The 21,025-nt window shown below is 40.4% G+C and overlaps 1 protein-coding gene across 2 annotated transcripts in view; it reads left to right on the top strand.

The window, feature by feature from the left end:
* The window catches only part of MARCHF1 (membrane associated ring-CH-type finger 1), a 455,826-nt gene that overhangs the window by 424,416 nt on the left and 10,385 nt on the right, over positions 1–21,025 (top strand). For both annotated transcript variants that reach the window (XM_045798702.2, XM_045798701.2), the window contains one exon: positions 14,406–14,553. In XM_045798702.2, coding sequence (XP_045654658.2) covers positions 14,406–14,553 — 148 coding nt within the window. The remainder of the gene's footprint in view (positions 1–14,405; positions 14,554–21,025) is intronic.

Raw genomic sequence — 21,025 nt, 5'->3', positions numbered from 1 at the left:
AGAAATGACAAAAGGATAGGAAAACTTTGAGGAATGATAGATATATTGTATTTTTATTTGTTCATATTCCTCATATATTCATATCACCTACAGTCTCACAGGTGTATAATGTATGTTAAAAATTATCAACTTTTAAACTTTAAATATGCATTTGCAGTATACATGTCAATTATACCTCAATAAAGTCACTTTTAAAAATCGTGTAAACAGAAAACTGTTTGGGGCCTGGTGGCTCACAGTTGTTCAATTCTTGCTTCTCCCAACTAATTATAAGGGAGAAGCCTTCCCATTTTACCACTCCACTAGATGTCCAAGGCTGACCACCCCCTTCCTATATGTATGAATATTCTGGAACACTGTAAAAGGGAGTGTCTGCTCCTGCTCTGCAGATGGGAGAAAAGCACTGTGGCACAGAGGGGGACACTCCTTTTTTGGTAGCCAATGAGTGGGGCAATGGATGGAGGTAAAATCCTGTCTTCCTGGGCTCCGCTGATGGGATGAATGATAGGCTAGAACACAAGTACAGACAATCAGAGGTTTTTAAGTTAAAGATGGATGCTCTTTGAGAGGTGACTCAGACCCTGCATGGCTTCCTTCTCGTCAACAGTGTCTCCCAAAGTGGTCCTCTGTTAGACACACTCTCTAAGTTCTCCCTGAAAAGCAGCTTGTAGATGACACCTGCTGCCATCCAGGCTCCCAACATGGCTATGTTTTTCCTCCCCCCTCGATCCTTTGACCCCCTTCTTAGCACAAAGGAAACGCGCCTTTATACTTTCCTAATTACGATTCACTCTCCTTCTCTCTCCACCTCCGTTCTGCTGGGGCTTCAAAGAAATAAGAATATATGAGAATTAAATTTCCATTTTAAAATGGTCTGAATATTTACATACTCATATATTTCATGTGCACATAAAGAAGAAAAGATTAAAGAGACACATTGAAAATGAGATTACTAATGATTTTATTTGATTTACTTTTCTGTGTTTTATCAATTTTCTGTAATGAACATGCACTTAATAAAAGCAATGAGCTCCTGGAAAGCAAGAACTGGGAGAGACATGCAAGCAAGTTTTCATGTGGAAGGGAAGGGGCCTATACAGAGAGAGAGAGAAATTAAAAATAAATCAAAAGATACAATCAGAGGGTCCGGAGTCATGGGGAATGTCTACTTTGGGCTGCAGAGGGACGTTTTGTCCTCTTCGATAAGAGGAAAGGAAGAAAGAAGGGTGTGATGCAGTTCCGAATACGGGTCCTGTCTAAAGACAGGAAGTTAAGGGAGCTTACCCATGAGAGTGTCAGTGTTCTCCAAAGGAGAAGTTGTATTTAATAAGGCCCACTGTTAAGATATCAGTTCTGTCCCTCCCTTGGAGGGAAAAACTAGTAGCAGAAACTACTAGTCAGTCACCCTCTCTCCAGTTTATCCTCCATGCAGCTCTAAGAACAGCCTTTTAAAAAGCCCAGTAGCCTTCAAGCCTAAACTCCTTTCCATCTTTCTCCTTGGAGATTGCTTAAACTTGGACCACACCTCAAATCCATGGCCTGGGACAATCCCTGTCTTTTTAAAAAATTAATTTATTTATCTTTTTATTATGTTCAGTTAGCCAACATACAGTATTTTGCTGTAGTGCTCAATGATTCGCTAGTCGCGTGTAACACCCAGTGCTCATCACATCACGTGCCCTCCTTAACACCCATCCACATCTTGCACCTGCTTTCTACAAGTGCCTGTAACATCTTTTCTGTTTCTACGTACTCTGTACATACAGGCTGTCCCACCTCTGTTCATATAAATCAAAGATCAGTCACTTTGTGGATTTTGTCCCCAAATTACTTATCTCACCATTTGGTGAGTCCAGCAGCAGGAGAGTAATCCCATCGTGAAGCTGGAGGCATCCACTTCCTCTCAGCTACCCCCCAACAAACTCAACCCCCTCTTCTCCCTGTTTCCTCAGAAAGATAGACAAACTCACTCTGGTGTCTCACTCAAAGAGATTCGCCCACATTCATGTCCCTGTGGTCCTGCTTTTCACTCCAACTAGGCATAACGAAATTTCTCTGGAACAAATTCCATGAAGGAAATCTGGGAAGAATATTTTCTACTTCTCCCCACACATTAATCCATGCGATCTCTGGCCCCAAATCCCCCGGCTTTGAGTTGATACTCAAGGCTCTTCATCATCCTGTCCTGCCCACTCTTCCCGTCTCACCTCTTGCCCTTTCACCTCTTGCTCATGCTCTGAGGCTTTGCGTTTCCTCAGACAAATCTTGATCCCACAGACCCCTGTAAATTTTCACAGAACCCGAAGTTCACCTTCCCCTCTTCCCCCCCTTTTGTCACGCTCAGCTCAAGCATTAGAAGCATTTTAAGATCTTTAAAAGGAGATGTTTAAAAAGGGGGGGTGTTTAAATGGAATATTAAACATTCCTGCTCCATTTTCAATGTGGATAACTGAACTTCACCTCTTGCTTTTTATAAGAACAATTAGTAGAACACTATTAGATTGGCTTACTATTTGATTTCTATCCCTTTGCAGGGATTCAATGGCATTAGAGAAATTGACAACTGAATCTGCTGTGGAAAAAGGTGTTTTATCAGAATTTTAATGACTGGGAATGAAGGAAATGGAGAAAGAAGCAAGGCCAACCTATTTTTTTTTAGACTTCCAAAGAGACAGGGGGAAAAAATGACAGGCTATTAAATAAGAACTTTTGAATAAGAATTTCTCTCATGTTCACTTTTCACTTTTAAGCTCTAGGAAGAAAAATGTGTTCTAGAATGTGAACAAGTATCACTTGTGTCTCAAGAATTTCCACACAGGGGGCGCCTGGGTGGCACAGCGGTTAAGCGTCTGCCTTCCGCTCAGGGCGTGATCCCAGCGTTGTGGGATCGAGCCCCGCATCAGGCTCCTCCGCTATGAGCCTGCTTCTTCCTCTCCCACTCCCCCTGCTTGTGTTCCCTCTCTCGCTGGCTGTCTCTATCTCTGTCAAATAAATAAATAAAATCTTTAAAAAAAAAAAAAAAAGAATTTCCACACAGAGAGCAACCAGACATAAGGGATCCTTGCTCAAAACCAATTTCTTGGCACAGGCTCCTGGAGGTCCAGAATAAATTGTTTTTGTGTCCTCTAAACTGACATAAAATGCTTGGCTCCCCAAAAGCTTTCCTTGGTTGAGAGCAACTTCTTAAGTGGAAGAACACAAGATTTGGGGGCGGCAGGATGGGACACAGTTGCCTTTCTTATACAGCAAAATATGGGAACACAGTTGAACATTCCCATGGAAACAGGAATGAGTGTTACACATTGTCTCCCACCACCAGTAGGCTGAGAATCAGCATTTGAGATTTGGAATCCACCGTAAGTGCTGCAAATGAGGAAACTGGCCAGTTGTGGTTGTTTTCCAAACATGTCATGGCCCCCAACCCTAAGTTTCATTTCTAGCCTGTGGCGATTATATGTACCTCCCACCCTTCCCTGGTCCGGTGCTTCCTTATTTTGTAAGAAGTGGCTATGTTACTATTAAGTCAATTAAAGGGAGAGCAGTTTAACGCCAGAGCTCTTAATCTGGAAAGTGTCTCAGACATCTCTGAGAGTTCAATGAAAAGTACAAACCTCTCCCCAGAAAAAGTAAATGCAACATTTCACATTCAATTTAGAGAATTCATATACTCCTAGAAACTCCAAAGAACTCCACTACTTAATAAAAAGGCTTCAGTTTTAGGAGAAAATTCTTAGCAAAGGCTCAGTCTCTAAAATGCCAAAACAGGTTTAAAGGTAATATGTGGGGCCCACTAATTATGCTTGATGTCAAAGTCCTGGTAAAACCGACTTTGTGTCATCCTTGTATTACGATACCTAAAATATGAGTCAACAGAGAGATTAAAGCTTCATTGTCTGCCATTTAAGCTGGAGTAGAATATATCAGATTTATTTCAAATGTTTATGTGAGAGTAAAACACCACCACCACCACCAAGAAAAACTCAGTCCAGTCACATTATATACAATGTTCAGACGTGACACTACTATTAAAGCAGGTTGGAAACAGGATGAAGAATTTTTTTTGAGCTCTAAAAATAAGTATTGACAAGGAGCTGTCAATAGAATTGACATTGTACAATAGAGACTCCGTAGAGAAACCTCTCTTCTTCTTTGCTGCCACCCAAAGGAATATTTTAGAAAGATAATTACATACACACTCTCTCTCATTCTCTCATTCTCTCTCTCTCTCTCTCTCTCTCTCTCACACACACACACACACACACACACACACACACACACACACACACACACGAGACGACAGTTGGGAGAAGGACAGAAGAATTCATGAGATCAAAGTCTGATGGGCAATCATACAGCGTCCCCTTCTCATACACAAAACTCCACAATTATGACACTAACGTAAACTTCACGAAAGCAGGAATTTGATCTTGTTCCCTCGCACCTAGAAAATATCTGATACATTGTGATGCTTCAGTAATTAGCTCCTGATTGAAAAAAATCCACTACTCAGTAGAGCTTGGAAAACAAACAAACAAACAAACAAACAAACAAACTACATATAACTTAGTGTATTACCCTGGGGCAAATAAGTTCAGTTCTCTGGGCCTCAGTCTCTGCATGTAGAAAATGAGGGGTTAAAATTGGGTCTTCTTAAAAGTCTCTGATAATCCCAGTCTCTCTGACTCTGCTTAGAGCATGAGTACTCTCTCCTAGACCGCAAGGCTATGACCATTTTAGGTACAAAGACCAAGCACCGGCCTATGTAGACCCACGTGAGCTATGGATTGTCACTGAGGAGGAAAGAAGGGAGACACTTAGAAAAGAAACACGAGGAATGTGTATTTCTGAGGAGTGTTCATTTCTTCTGGGTAAGAACCTCGTAGACGGCAGTGGCAATTCCAGGAGTCCCAGGCAAGGTCTTAAATCTGTAGACAAGGAGGAATAGCCATTTTATGGAATGTGATTCAGTTATTCCCTTATTGTCTTTATGAAGTCACAGCTCATAATGAACTATCCCCGCGGACCCAGCCCCGTAGATCTTCTGTCCGCTCGGAATGCCTGGAGGGCAATAGACTGGTATCTCTTCCAGAGTGTATGCTAGGATATTCTTCACCCTGAAGTTCAAGAGGAAACAGACAACCGAGTATTGGCTGAATATTTTAAAATAGATTTTAAGTACATTTATTAAGTCTGTAAGTAATTCATCTCCTTACGTGTGAGTACTAATCAACCCAGATTTAGGTGAGGTTTTTTTTTGGGGGGGGAGGGTGGTAGTGGGGAGATGGAAATATTTTCACTCTTGTGAAAGAATATTAGAAATTACAGGTCCTCTCTAAAGTGTTTCCCTAAATTTTTTTTTCCTCGGAGAAGTAATCCTCAAACTTCAGCATACAGAAAAATCAGTTGGAGTGATTATTAAGAATGCAGATTCCTAAGTCCCTCGCCCTATGGATCTGGGACAGAGCCTCAGAATTTGCCATTTTAACTGTTACCATATCAACTCCAATATCTTTCCCCGCTAGACCGACTTCCTTGTCCATTTCTTTCTCTTTGTGTCCTGCCCGAGTCATCTTCATATGTGATATCATTGCACCATCTAGTGGACGGTTTCACTCAGCAAATTCTTTTTCTTACACTAGAAATGCCTTGCTCAAAACTTGGAGAAAATCTCATCTCTCTTGAACTCCTTGAAAGGAAGCAATGGGAGATCAGGAAAAGGTTTATAAGGAAAAAAATGTTTACTATAACATCACATTTGTGTATATGGAGATATACATTGAATGTGTAAAATACATACATTTTATGAAAAGAGAACATTTTAATCCTGATAAGTTTGAATGTAATATAGCTAATATGCGTTGTACACATATTTTAGTAACTTTGGATGTACCGGCCACGATATTTTAGACTATTTGTACCTGTACTATTGATATTCTCACATACAAATGCCTTCCAGCACATCAGTACAATAACTTGGGTCTTTCACATTGTTTCCTCTGAGCATCTGTTAGTACTTAGAGGCCGTTGAGACCCCTTGAGTCATCCTTAAGAGCCACAACTCTTTTCAAGATGCAGGAAGCACGGCATGTCTGTTTTTTCACCTCCCGGCTTCTAGCTCTGAAAAACTTTGGTTAGTGAAGCTAGTACTCCAAGGATCACCATTCGGTTGCCCGCAGGCAGCAAGCAGGTAATATAAATGAGTCAAGTAAGCAGGGTGCAAACCACAGAGAGTGGTGGGGACAAAGGCGAACTGAGTTTGTTACATTTCAAGGAATTCAAAAACTAGTCATATTTTTGAGCCGACGAGAGGCCTAAGAGCCGTATGGAACTTTTTTCATAAACCAGTTAGGGACCCCTGGCTTACTTGAGGGTTTACTAAATGCCTACTATGTATGGATGATATCTTTTATAATTCTAACAAATACCCTGTATAAGAGATACTATCATTATCCCAATTTTACCCACTAGGAAGCTGGAACTTACGGAGGTGGGTCACTTGACCCACATCAGACAGTGGAGACTTCCCGCCCATGGCTCTGATCCAGAGCCGGAGTCTGTGTTCTCAGTGACTTCATTCCAGAGCCTCTCTGAGCATGTGGCTTCTTGCCTGTTTGACCTGACTGTCACTTTGTGCCCCTCTCCTCCCACTGGGACCCCCTGCTCCTACCCCAACTCTCCCTGTCCCCCTATATCTTTCCAACATCTGTGTTCATTTGGCCTCTGGTGCTGCTGGTGTCTTTGCATTTGGACAGTTTCTCATCTGGTAATTTACAGCTCTCTCTGCATCAGCATGATTCTTGGTAACTTACTACTCACATTGTAAACTAATGTGACAATCACGTGGATACAATTTATTTTTACTACTATTACTTTAGGTAAATGCACCTTCTCCTAGAGCTTTAAAATGGTATTTCAGTGATGCTTAGATTTTTGTTACAGGTTGGATTTGCTTTGATAGAGCACCTCTACTTTTCTACTCAACTGGGCTGTTTCCAAGTACTATTGTAAATACTGTGGAGTAATACCAACTCTTCTCAGTAAAGTACTGTTGTATCATTTGGCCTCAAAAAATGTTTGTTTTTGAAAAGTAAATGTTAAGAGTCATCCTGTATAGAAACCCAAGCTAATTACCTTTTGAGGAGAATAAGGTATTTCTTTCACTTATCCATTCTCAGGTAACTTCTTGAGTTGTGCAATCACACAGATAGAATAGCAGCCCTGGGGCATGTTTCTGGATGTTTCCTATCAGGCTGGCTCTCATGCTCTCCTTTACTCAGGAAAGACATAATTATAATCTGCACACCCACATTAATGCTTTCCATTTATTTGGGATGTTTGAGTCCCTTCAGCTTTTTATAAAAACTGTCACCCAGAACGGTATTTCTTTGGGAAGTCTTAACATAACATTTTGAATTGAATCTCCAAACAAAAAGAATGAAAACTAACTGGGGGATAAATCGCAACCTGTGATGTATTTTTTTCAATCCTAACAGAAAAGAAGCTATCATTGTGCAGCCTTTTGAATGATTCTACCTAGTTTATGCAGAATAAATTACCCATTTACCTTCCTTTGTACAAATAGTTAACAAAAACAGACTGTATTTCTTGCTATGAGATTCATTATTCAGGAAAAAAAACCCTATTCGTACTTGGAAAATAGATGGGGACGGGTGGCTTTGACTGCCTTAATTCTGTATGAACAAATCCCAGCTCATCCTCTCTTCATCCCTCAGTGATGTTATCAATATGTTGCATTTATCTAGAAGGTAAAGACTACTGAAATGTAATTGGATATGGTGCTGCAAGTTCCAAGTTATGAGAGTCACTAACGTTTATAGAATTCTTGTTGAGTACCTTATACTAATCTGCACTTATATGCATTAACTCACTTCATCTTGACCCTGTGAAGTAGGTACTGTTCTTACCAAGATTTACAGGGAAGCAAATGGAAGGACAGAGAATTAAAATAACTCACCCAACTAATGAATCATCGAACTTTACATAAAAAAAAACAGGGATGTATTGAATGGTGACTAACCTAATATAATAAAAAAATATTATTATAAAAAATAAAAAATAAACATATGAAAAAAATATATAATAAAATAACTCACCCAAGATCACACAGCACTTAGTGGTAGAGTCAGAATTTGAACCCAGAGCCCTTGTTTTTTTTTAAGTACCCCTTGAATCAAGTACCCCTTGAATCCCAGACACAGTAAACCTTGAAAATGCATAGCTCATTCCTCAGTGCTGGATTCAGCCTTCTGTTGAAGGACAAGTTTGAATCATGGACACTTTCTGACTTGTGTCAGGTAATGAGCACCTTAACTAATAAGTGAGCTTGACCAACTATCCACCCTCCTCATCTCAACCTGGTTGTCTCGTTTCCCTTCTATCATCAGGTTTGTAGTAAATATCACTGAAAGAGGGACGCCTGGGTGACTCAGTCAGTTAGGCGTCTGCCTCTGGCTCGGTCATTATTCCAGCATGCTGGGATCGAGCCCCACATCAGGCTCCCTGCTCAGTGGGGAGCCTGCTTCTCCCTCTGCCACTGCCGTTCCCCGTTTGTGCTCATTCCCTTTCTCTCTGACAAATAAATAAATAAAACCTATTTTTTTAAACTTGAAGAGGTCACAGTTTTCTTCCAGCGTTCTTCTATCCATTTTTAAGAGAGAAATGATTTACCAAGGCATATCTGTGAACTTGGGGATTCCTGAAGGTCTCAAGAGTTATGCGTCATAAATGTAAAGAGTTCGTTGTTTGGTTCTTTCCCATAGTATTTGAATTATAACTAAGAAAATTAGATTTTAATATGTTTTCATGTACCATAACACTAATTTGAAAATTAAAATTAAAAATGAAATAGTTTGTTTAGTGATTCATGAGCTGACACTGAATTATTTTATTTCAAAAAAATTCACTAATTTTGTGGTTTTTCATTCAACTGAAATATTTACAGCACAGCCAGGTAACCAAACTGGTTTGTTGATTTCCCTTTCCTGGACTACTAATTAGCTTATGACAGGGAGTCATAAAGTGCTGTTTCTAGTGTAGATGCCATTGAGGTCACCATACAACTCTGCCAAGTGTCACGAGGCAGGTGCTTCTCAAGATCCACCTTCATTGGAATCACGTGAGGGTTACTTTAAACACAGACCGTAGGGCCCCACCTCCAGAGTTCTGATTCAGTAAGTCTGGTGTGGGGCCCAGAATAACTGCATTTCCAATGTTAAAAGCTCAACTCAGGCATCTTAAAAATTTTAAGAGTTCATTTGAGCAGAACTCAGTTTGAGTCAGGCGGTACAAAACCAGAAATGGTTGGGAGCTCTTTATCCACAGGACCCAGGGGAGAGACTTACACAGAGAAAGTGCAGAAGCAAAGAAAGGTAGTCATTTGATTGGCTGTAGCTCTAAGTCTAGTTGGCTGCTTGTGATTGGTTATCTTTAGGTTTCCATTTCTGAGCCTTCAGGCATGCATAGGCTTAGATTTTGGTTAGCTTAGGTAGGCTGCCGTGGCATTAGAGCCACCTCAGCCTGATGGCCTCCTTGTTTAATTAATTTAACATTAACAAGTCCCAAGCTGACGCTTCTGGGGAACACTTTTTTAGAACCACTGCCCTAGGAAACATTTGTAAATACAGAGAAGAGACGATGGTTGTGGGAAGTGGCGGCGGAGGGGGGGGGGTGGCTCTCAGGGGTGTGGGATGTCCAGGCTTTCAGTTATGGAATGACCAAGTCACCGGAATCATGGGTACAGCACAGGGATGTAAGATAGTCAATGACACCATAATAGTGTTGTAGGGTGACAGATGGTAGCTACACTTGTGGTGAGCAGAGGGTAAAGTATAGACGCGTGAATCACTCACTATGTTGTACACCTGAACTAATGTAACATGTGTCAACTATTCTTCAGTTAAAAAAAAGAAGAAGAACCACTGCCCCACACCAGTGGGCCCTCAAGGAACTTCAACAATACTGTAAGCCTCAGAACTTTTGTAGGTTTACTTACTATCCCTGGGCACAATATTATCTTACTAAAGCATGCAGAGAATGTAATAAACTTTAGATGTGCTGTCTCGGATACTATTTTCACTGACATGCAGTGGAACTCTACCATATGATAAGTAGGTTCAGAATACTTTACGTGTTATGACAGGGAGTGACAGGTGTGGTTTTGCATTCATGCTGGGTTGCTGAAATGACCAGGAAGAGAGCTTGCACAGCTGGCTGGCTGGCTGGGAGCTCCTGAGTCTGGCTGCAGGCAGGGAAGCTGGTCTTGGTACTCCTACGATATGGACCTGGCGCCACCTGCTGGAAGCTGTTTGCTCCATCATTCTATAAGATTTGCTGGTAATTCTGGTTTCTACGGCTGTTAAGAAAGTTAGAAAATGCAGTTGGAACTATGTCACGGAAGAAAAGGAAATGGACTTAGTAAAGCAATCCCCAGCCTGTGTATTTTGATATTGTGCAAATGAACTGCCTTTATTCTTCACTGATACAAAGATTTTTTTAAAAAGCATTCTTATTGGATGGTATTTCTTAATTTATATTTTAGGACAGAATATGAATACAAGTCATTGAAACTAGAAAACTGCACAAAACCACACACTTTGATTTAGCTAGCATAAATGGAAAATTTCACAGAAACAATGTTTGCATCAATTTATACCCCAATTTGGAAGTCTTCAGAAAAAAATCGAGTTGTATATTTCAAAGTGAATAACAGAGTTCTGCTCAATTCTTTATATTGTTGAGGGGTTTCGGTAAGCGACCAAAGGGCAAGAACAATAAAACAGGTACCAGAGACCCAGAGACTGTAAAGCCTACAGCGCTCCCAGACCACCCATGTAGGAGGTGCTGAGATTTTGTGAAACCGGTTTGGCCCACATTAGCTTATGCCCCATTTCGAAAGAGTGAAAGAGAACTTGCTGACGGATGGGGGGCAGACAGGGGAGTTGGCAGCCTGAAGCCTCGTAGAAAGTGGGGTGGTGTGTTGTGGCATGGCTGTCCCTTGCGCCTCAGGGGAAGGAAAGAGAGCTGCTGGCTTCTCAGTTCCACCAGCTTTCTTGAGTCCGCTTGGAGACACATGTGTCCTCTTGGAACTGGAGACTTCTGAATCATCCGAAGAGGAAAGGCCATGGCCCGCTGCCCTACTGTGGCAAGGTGGAAGTGAGGCTGCTCCCTTGGCAGACAGCTGGGTGTCCTCAGTGACGCAGCAAGGGCTAATATTCTCCGCGTGCCCCTGGGCAAGGCCAACACAGAGTTCTCTCGTAAGTGCAGGCTGAGAGTTTGCATCTCGAACAAGCGCCCAGGGAAGGCTGACACTGCTGCTGAGCGGGGGCCACCCTGACACCTGACACGGGGAAGCTCTCATCTCTCGGATCTCCCTTCAGAGAGACCCCAGTGGTACACATCGTACCGGGCTCGGGTGGACCTCAGCACACATGGCTTCGTAAAACCGGACAAGGGGGCACAAAGGCTGTGTGCATCTGGACAGATTATCACTTTCCCGTCACAGAATCTTTGGCGAATTTTTAAATTTCAGCATCCCAAATATTAAATCAGAGCCCCTTCATGACAGCTTTGTTAAAATAAGATTTCTATCCTTGCCCTCTCGATCCATTCCTCAGTGTGAGGCCTTGCAGAACATATTCAAACTTTGGCTATAAAGGTGAAAACACAAGGAGATGGATGAACATTTTACAAAGGACACGGATTCCTGTTGGCGCTCTGCGCGGAATATGGGGTGCAGTAATGTGATCGTTAGGGAGAGGGCGCTGTGGCATCACATTTACTTGTGTGCAGGCTCTTGAATTCCCGAACAGTCCCTGTAAGAATCTATAAGGGAAAGCAGGAGTCTGACGGTCCGTTTACACTTCGCTTCACCTTAAAATGCTACTGAGATCAGGAAGTGACAACTTAGGAGAGTCTGTTGTCTGGAAGCAGAAGGAGTCTTTACAAATGGCTTGGTCCATCCCTGTCAGCCCCATGGGTATTTCTTTCTTTGAGGCTCATTACATTTGAAGAATGTGTTTCAGCCATTCTGTCAAAATGCTCCTTAGATTTAAGAAGACACAATTCTTAAGGTTCTTTTTCAAGCCAGTTTTGCAAATGACGGTTGATTTGCTCTGGATATTCTGTTTACCGAAGGTATTTTCATCCACCTGGAACATTTAGGAAATTTGAACACGTAAAGCCGCTTTTCTGCACCATCCTGCATGTTTTATTTGGTCACATTGGCTATAAAGGTAATTCACAAAAATTATTAAATCACAAAATCCTATTGCCAAGTGATAATATTCTATTTTATAATTATACAGTCTATTCAGATGAACATGACAACAAATCAATGATAAAAAGGAATTTTAAAAATCCATCTTTCACAGATATGGTGTCAACTTTTGATAAAAGCCAAGATACGCATACTAAAATCTTCAGTTCAATGTTGATTAATTAAAAATAGATCCTAGATTGACGCACCTGGTTTTCTCAGAGCCACATTACCAAGATTTCTCCATTATTTATTTGGAATAATATATAAAATATAGTTTAAGAAAAAAGAAAATACAAGATGAAGTGTGAAATTTTTAATTGGCTCTAACAGCCCCTTACAAGAAAAACTGTATTGATGACTAGCCAGTAGGAGGGGAGTGGATGGTGTTTGGAAATGAAGCATTTATTTCTCTAAAGTGTTTACCAAACTTTCTGGAGTATCATGATCAGACATTAAGTATTATGCCTTCTTACAAATGAAATTATAGGATCTTAATTGTCAGACTGGAAGGGAAGTTAGGAAGTGTCCATTTAATTCTTTTATCAGGAATTGCATTTGAAAGCCAGTAGCAGAGTCCTAAGAAACAGTGGCTCAATCAGACAGGGTTTTATTTTCCTTGCATATCAGTGGGCATCCAGAGATGCACCGTTGCTCATGGGACTTAGGTCTCTCCAATTCTCAAGACTTTTCCTTGAGGTTGCAAGTTGGCTGTTGGGACTCCTACCATTAATTATGAATTCCGGGCAACAAAGAAGAGGAAATGAAAGAAAGGAAGAAGGGGCCGTTCCTGTGTCGGGAAGACAAAAACTCGATATCCCAGTTGACAGCCATCTCATCTCATTGGTGGAAACCAGTCATTGCCCACCTCTGCCAGAGAAGGTTGGAAAGGAGCTTTTAGCTGGGCATGATGCCAGCCCTCACAGAATGAGTCTGTTGGTGAAGGAAAAAGGGAAGAATGTATCTTCCTCCCAAAGTTCTCTGTCACAGCCTCTGTCACATCTGCATCTTATGGAGATGAGGCAACTGGCCCAGAGACGTTAAGCAACTTCACCCATGTCCCCAAGCAGGGGCAGAGCCAGGACTTCCGGAGCACTAACATATGCCCTCATGCCGTCGACGGAGCTGTACACGGAATTACATGTGGGGATGGGTGGGAAAGGAATGGGGCCCTCTGAAGTTCTCAAGATTTTGCTTTAGCGAGAGCATAATAAGAATGGAAAATATCATGATTTCTTGATAGGGTGGCACGTCAGTTCACCTCCAATCACATCACAGGGATTTGATTTCCCTTTAGAAATAGTGCAAAGAAAACTAAACACACAATTCCTAACACAGAAATGAAGTGATATCCTAGCTGTCAAGGCATGCAAATGTTGAGAGTCTGTTTCTCCAAAATAAATAATGGACACATTCCCTCATGTAAACCTTAACTCACTACTGTAAAAATTGTGGCCCTCTTCCTCTCCCGGGAGGGAGCAGCCCTCTACTTTCTGAGGCGTGTGACCAAGGGAGAGTGATTTTTGAGAGTAAGGGTAGTAGCAAATCAAGACCGTGCTTGAAGGGAGGATTTTCTCCCGTTGCCCAGATGACAAAATGTGTTCTCTAGGACAAGGGCTGTGAGCAGATGGTGACTTTCTCTCACAGTCATTCAGCCATTCAAACCCTTGTGAATGTCCTCATTCAAGAACGCAACACTGTATCCGGTTAAGCATTCATCCAAGAAGAGATGACTTATTACCACTTATAATCTAGTACCACAAAGAAGTGATATGCAGAAACCTGAAAGGAAAATGTTTTCTAAAAATTGTACAACAGTAAAACTATCCCATCTGCGTTACAGACAAAGAAACTACAGGCTAGCAAAACAGAAATTACTCGATTTAATCTGTTCGGAGACTAGGAAAATATTTGTCTTCATTTTAATATATATTTAGGTTACATATAACTCCGGGGGTTATGATTCCGTATCTTTCCCAACACAGAGAATTACTTGAATGTTGTCGTGTGGTGTGAAATTGTGGATATTTTATGTTTTTCCTCCATTCATGGTCTGCGTCTGGGATATAAATGGGGGAGCGAAGTTCCCTAGCTAGAAACTTAGCGTTGTGTGATTCATTTATGATTGCAGTGGGAGAAACTACAGATGACCACGAGCGAAAGGAGGAAAATATTCTGCTCTGTCACGTTCCACGTCATCGCGATCACCTGTGTGGTTTGGTCTTTGTATGTATTAATAGATCGGACAGCGGAGGAAATCAAGCAAGGCAACGATAATGGTAAGAACACGTCTCTTTTCTTTTTTCTCCTCTTGAATTCTCTGATGACACCAGAGGTGAGTGGGGAACCTATTTCCCTGTGTGATACATCAGCAAACACCAGTACTGGCAATTAAGTCTTCTCCGATTACGTTATAAATCCTCGGATCGAATATCTAGGGCTCTCCGGCTGAGATGCGAGATTGATCAAGTCCATTAAACCTTAGCAGGGACAACTATAGAGATGTCACACATCACTTCAGGCTTTTCAGGAGCCGAATAAGGATCCTGTTTTGCCTGATGTGAAAGGCAAACAAACAGTTGTGAGAGTGGAAGGTTTTTTTCATTTTATTTAATTCACTACAGTTGTTGCTTCTTTTAAAACACGAGTAAGATGATAGTCTAGTAGAGAATGTGTTGTAGCGTATTAATTAGTACCGTATAATTGGATTGAGTACGTTAACACCATGGTTTGAAATTTTGGCCAGGCTAAGTTTAATTGTGAAGGATGATGTCAAGTCTGCAAGGAAAGCCATTTAAAAATCATTAAGGCAGATTCTAACATCTGAAATGGGTAGTTTATTTAAAGCGGAGGGAAAAATAGGCGGTTTATTTTCACTTTTGAAGATACTCAGCTCTATTTCTCAACAGGCTCTATTTACTTCTGCATGTGGCCTAAATCAAAGCTGGTAAAATAAGTGAGAAAATATTACCCGAATCACACCCCCCTTCACCCCGAAAAAAACCCAACAACCCAAAAAAAGAAACCAAAAGAAAGAAATAGATGACAGGAAATAAAGGAGAGGAAGTGAGGGAAAGAAAGAAGGAAAAGAATATTAATAGGGAAAGTTTTGTTATTCTGCATTTCTTTGTCTGGATTCATTAACAGCAGAAGGGACGGATGTTCTGTTCTCACGCTTGCCCGCATGGTGGCAGCAGTGAGCACCGGCAAGCGCTCTCCCGGGCGCTGGATGAAGGGACCCTGAGGACCTGTCTGATGCGCGGGGATGTGGTTTATGGTGGGGTGTGTGTGTGTGTGTGTGTGTGTGTGTGAATTGCAGTTCTCGCTCTCCTCTTCTGAATGAGAATAAAAGCTAGAAAAACAGGTGGGGCGAGGTTTCATTGTTTTTTTAGTTCAATATTACGTTGGCCTTTACAATTAATACCAAACTAGACTGTTTACAACTACATTCTGCATTATTCCTGAGATACTGGATTTAAAAATGACTATTACAACCCTATTAGATAAGTTCCCTGAGGATAAGACCCCCGCCTTTTGTTAAACCCACGTCCCCTGTAGTTACAGGTGCTGGCCCAAGCTAAGTAACAGAAAGTGTGCCATAAACACGGCAGTCATGCATGTATAGGAAAACAAAGACGCGCCCCACCACCATGCCCACCTGAGCACACCCAGCATAGGCTCCTAGGACTCCAGTGTTTTCCTAGCCATCAAGGGCAGATCTGACAGCCAGAGACTTAATAGCTTTAGATGTCTGATTTAGGGTTCAGTGACTGAGAATCGTCAGTCAGCCCCGGTGTAGCTTGCCCTCTCCCAGTGGTCACCCTGACGTGAACTGGCCGAAACAGCCTGCAGAGCTCCTCGGGTCTCCTCTAGCCACATGCGGGGGAAGGAGGATTGAAGGCACCTCTCCTAGACATAACAAGAAGCAATCTTGTGTCCTTCCTATGTAGACACTTCAGAACCTCTCTCTTACATTCACTCAGTCCCACTTCTGAGACATGTGAGTGAACATTTATCCTACAATGAACATGACTATCTCAACTTCAGCCACCAGAGTCTCCAGAACCCAAGAAACCCATGGCCCCACGCTTCCTTCCATTTCTTTCACTCCGCCTGCTCATTCTCTAGTCCCCCCGGACACCCACGTCCTCAGTTGTCATTTCCATGCTGATAACCAAGCCACAGATTTATCTCCAGCTCTTACTGCACTCCAAATCATGCATCTACCTCCTGAACTTCTCCATTTAAAGGTCTTCCAAGCACCCCAAACTCAATGTGTCCAAACTTATAATCTACTACCACTGCCCACACTAACACCTGTGGGAGAGGCGTTATTAACACCCGTTACCAGACGCATTTGGGTTTTCATTCCTCATCTCCCTCTCCCTCACTGCTGCCTTGTCAATCACCAGATCCTATTATTCTCCTTCATAGGCCTCTGGAATCTGTCATGTGTCTCCTTTCCCATTGCTCTCATCCTTCTGCAAACGCTCCTATCTTTTATTTGAAAACTGCAACAACTTCTTTACTGGACTTTCTCCACTTCTGCCCACCTTTAACCCATGCTCAATAATGAGCCAAACCCTGTGGCAAGTGGCCCAGTCAACATTGTTGAAGGAATGACGCCTCATACCCACACTTTCCTATCTCTTTTTTTAGAATTTTTCTTCAAAATTTTTTGTTTTTTCATTTCTCAGTCCTGGGTGGATGCAGGATTTCAGAACAGAGTCTCCCAATGAATTGTCACTCAGGCCTCTCAGTCAGATTTCCCAAAAGAAAAGCTTGAATAATAATCAAAGGTTGGCTTTATCTGTCTATTATCTATCTATCTATCTATCTGTCTATCTATCTATCTATCTATCTATCATCTATCTATCATCTATCTATCTATCTATCTATCTATCTATCTATCTATCTATCATCTATCTATCTATCTATCTATCTATCTATCTATCTATCTATCATCTATCTATCTATCTATCTATCATCTATCTATCATCTATCTATCATCTATCTATCATCTATCTATCTATCATCTATCCATCTATCTATCATCTATCTATCTATCATCTATCCATCTATCTATCATCTATCTATCTATCATCTATCTATCTATCTATCATCTATCTATCATCTATCTATCTATCTATCATCTATCTATCATCTATCTATCTATCATCTATCTATCATCTATCTATCTATCATCTATCTATCTATCTATCTATCTATCTATCTATCTATCTATCTATCATCTATCTATCATCTATCTATCTATCTATCATCTATCTATCATCTATCTATCTATCTATCTATCTATCTATCTATCTATCTATCATCTATCTATCTATCTATCATCTATCTATCATCTATCTATCTATCTATCATCTATCTATCTATCATCTATCTATCTATCTATCATCTATCTATCATCTATCTATCATCTATCTATCTATCTATCTATCATCTATCTATCATCTATCTATCTATCTATCTATCTATCTATCATCTATCTATCATCTATCTATCTATCATCTATCTATCTATCATCTATCTATCTATCATCTATCTATCTATCTATCATCTATCTATCTATCATCTATCTATCATCTATCTATCTATCATCTATCTATCATCTATCTATCTATCATCTATCTATCTATCTATCTATCTATCATCTATCTATCATCTATCTATCTATCTATCATCTATCTATCATCTATCTATCTATCTATCATCTATCTATCTATCTATCTATCACCTATCTATCATCTATCTATCTATCTATCATCTATCTATCTATCTATCTATCTATCTATCATCTATCTATCTATCTATCTATCTATCATCTATCTATCATCTATCTATCTATCTATCATCTATCTATCTATCTATCTATCATCTATCTATCTATCATCTATCTATCTATCATCTATCTATCTATCTATCTATCTATCATCTATCTATCTATCATCTATCATCTATCTATCTATCATCTATCTATCTATCATCTATCTATCATCTATCTATCATCTATCTATCTATCTATCTATCTATCTATCTATCTATCTATCATCTATCTATCATCTATCTATCTATCTATCTATCTATCATCTATCTATCTATCATCTATCTATCTATCTATCTATCTATCTATCTATCTATCTATCATCTATCTATCTATCATCTATCATCTATCTATCTATCTATCTATCTATCTATCTATCTATCTATCATCTATCTATCTATCTATCTATCTATCATCTATCTATCTAGTCAAAGGTCAGCTTTCTACTGTACACTTTTAAAAAGTATTTTCAGTTTCTTTCTTTTTTTTTTTAAAGATTTTATTTATTTATTCGACAGAGATAGAGACAGCCAGCGAGAGAGGGAACACAAGCAGGGGGAGTGGGAGAGGAAGAAGCAGGCTCATAGCGGAGGAGCCTGATGTGAGGCTCGATCCCACAACACTGGGATCACGCCCTGAGCAGAAGGCAGACGCTTAACGACTGTGCCACCCAGGTGCCCCTGTATTTTCAGTTTCTTAAAAGCAAGTGAAAATGAGATAACTTTTATCTTTGGTGTTCAGAGCTTTTGAGTTATGAAGCAAGATATTTATCAGGAAGCAGTGCCGGTGACAATCCCTACAGAGTTGCTGGTCAGGGGGACAGCTCTTAACTCAGGTAATTTCATGTGGAAACTGTAGTGACTTCCACAAAGGGAATCATCTGTACTTATGTTCAAACTGTACTTAAAGCCTGACTTCCCAAAGCACACACTTATGGGGAGTGTGGGCATCTGTATGAGCTGGTATTATGTTCATCTTCCTTTGGCACTGGGACTGTGAGTGCTGAGCCTGAATTTACTTTTCAAATTTGAAAAGACTGCTTAATTTAAAAGTCAAAATATTTTAAATCCGCCCTGAAAACCTTCAAAAACATTTGAAGAGGAACAAGTTGTCCTTTAACCCAAATTGAGGTTGAATATAAAACAGCAACATTTTTTGAACTGCAATAACAATACTGCAGAGAAAAAAAATTCTTCATGTGCTTTTAATGGTTGTTCTTTTAGATTAAATAAGCCTGCTGCCCCAGACAGCTCTCTCACTTTTCTATCACCTGTAATGACAAAAAAGTCAAAAATCAGAGTCTTGGTACTTGAAACTTTAACACCCTCGATTACCCATTGCTAACTCTAATTTGGGGGAGCAATGCTCCTCCTGCCTTACCTTTACATACTCGAGAAAAATGCTCCCGTATACTATTCATGCGTTAAAAGCAAAACACAAAAGTACAGACCAAGAAAACACAATTTATACTATTGGAGAAACTGTCGGGCAGATTGGTTTTTAATGGAGGTATAGCTGATGTATAATATGTTTCAGGTGTACAACAGAGTGACTGGACGATTCTATACATTACAAAATGCTCATCACAGTTAAGGGCAGTTACCATCTGTCACCATATAAAGCTATTACAATATTACTGACCGTAATCCCTACGCTGTACTTTCCATCCCCATGACTTAATTATAGCTGGGAGTTTATACCTCCCCTCACCTACTTCAACTTTCTCCCACCCCACCCCCTCTGGCAACCACAGTTTGTTTTCTGTATTTATGAGTCTATTTATGTTTTTTTGTTTGGTTGGTTGGTTTTGTTTTTTAGATTCCACATAGAAGTGAAATCATATGGCAGGTGCACATTTTGTTGCCCCAGGACTATGTAAATGTATACAGCACAAGGCACTAACATAACAAATTGCTTCTTTCACCGGCCTGACTCACCTGTGAGCCTCTAAGTATCACCAGGGCAGGGGCCATGCTTCATTATTCAGAGAGCACTTAGTATTGGTTGCTAGCTCTGGCTGACCCAGCAGATGAGAACTATGGCTAGTGCCATACTCGTTCGCTGTTAACATCTGCTTTGAGTAGGTGTTAAAAATCACTTCCCAGCAATCCATATAATGTTTTCCTTTTGAGCACTGTTGTTTAAGCATTCCTTTTTATATGTAATTATATGTGCTGCTATTGTTAAGCCAAATATGATAAACACGGGCTTGAACTCCTTGTCAGAAGGCCGGGGTCTAGTTCTGCCTTGGTCACGGACTAGTTAGTTACCTTGAATCAAATAATCACTCTGACACTCAAATTCCTCATTTGTAAAACCAAGTTGGACTGAATACCCTTCAAAGGTTCTTTCCGATTCATTTTTCAAAGACACCATGAACTGAAACACTGTTTATACAAATACTGCATATATATTTGTATAATTTATATGTATTTATATATTTTGTTCTATTCATATTTATATATATTTATGTATTTGTATCTTTACTCACGGTGAGTATTACCATTAAAACAAGTTAAGGAACATGTTACAAATATGTGGTTACATATCCAACCAGAGAGAAGCAACGAGGACTAAAGGAGAAAACGGCCTCCCTAGTCCCACTGCTCACACACACCCTTACACAAACGCGTTTTATAACTCTGCATAACCTAAGCACCCAGCCAAAAATACCCCAACTTACCGCTTAGATGCTTTTTCTAAATATATATTGTCCCTGCAGCTGTTATATGAGACAGGTTCTCTTCTGCTGTTTAAAAGTCTTTTTAGACACATGCCAGCTGTCTGCAGTTACATGACGTGCTACATAAGATATGCAGAATACTCTGAGAATTCCACTTTAAAAGCTGGACGAGATTTAAGAGATCACTGTTTTAAACACGAGGAAGGAAGTAATTTGCCTCATC

This window comes from Ursus americanus, chromosome 13, assembly GCF_024610735.1.
Source record: "Ursus americanus isolate L20-20 chromosome 13, mUrsAme1.1.p, whole genome shotgun sequence".
Taxonomy (NCBI): domain Eukaryota; kingdom Metazoa; phylum Chordata; class Mammalia; order Carnivora; family Ursidae; genus Ursus; species Ursus americanus.
This window is presented reverse-complemented; position numbering and strand designations above follow the sequence as displayed.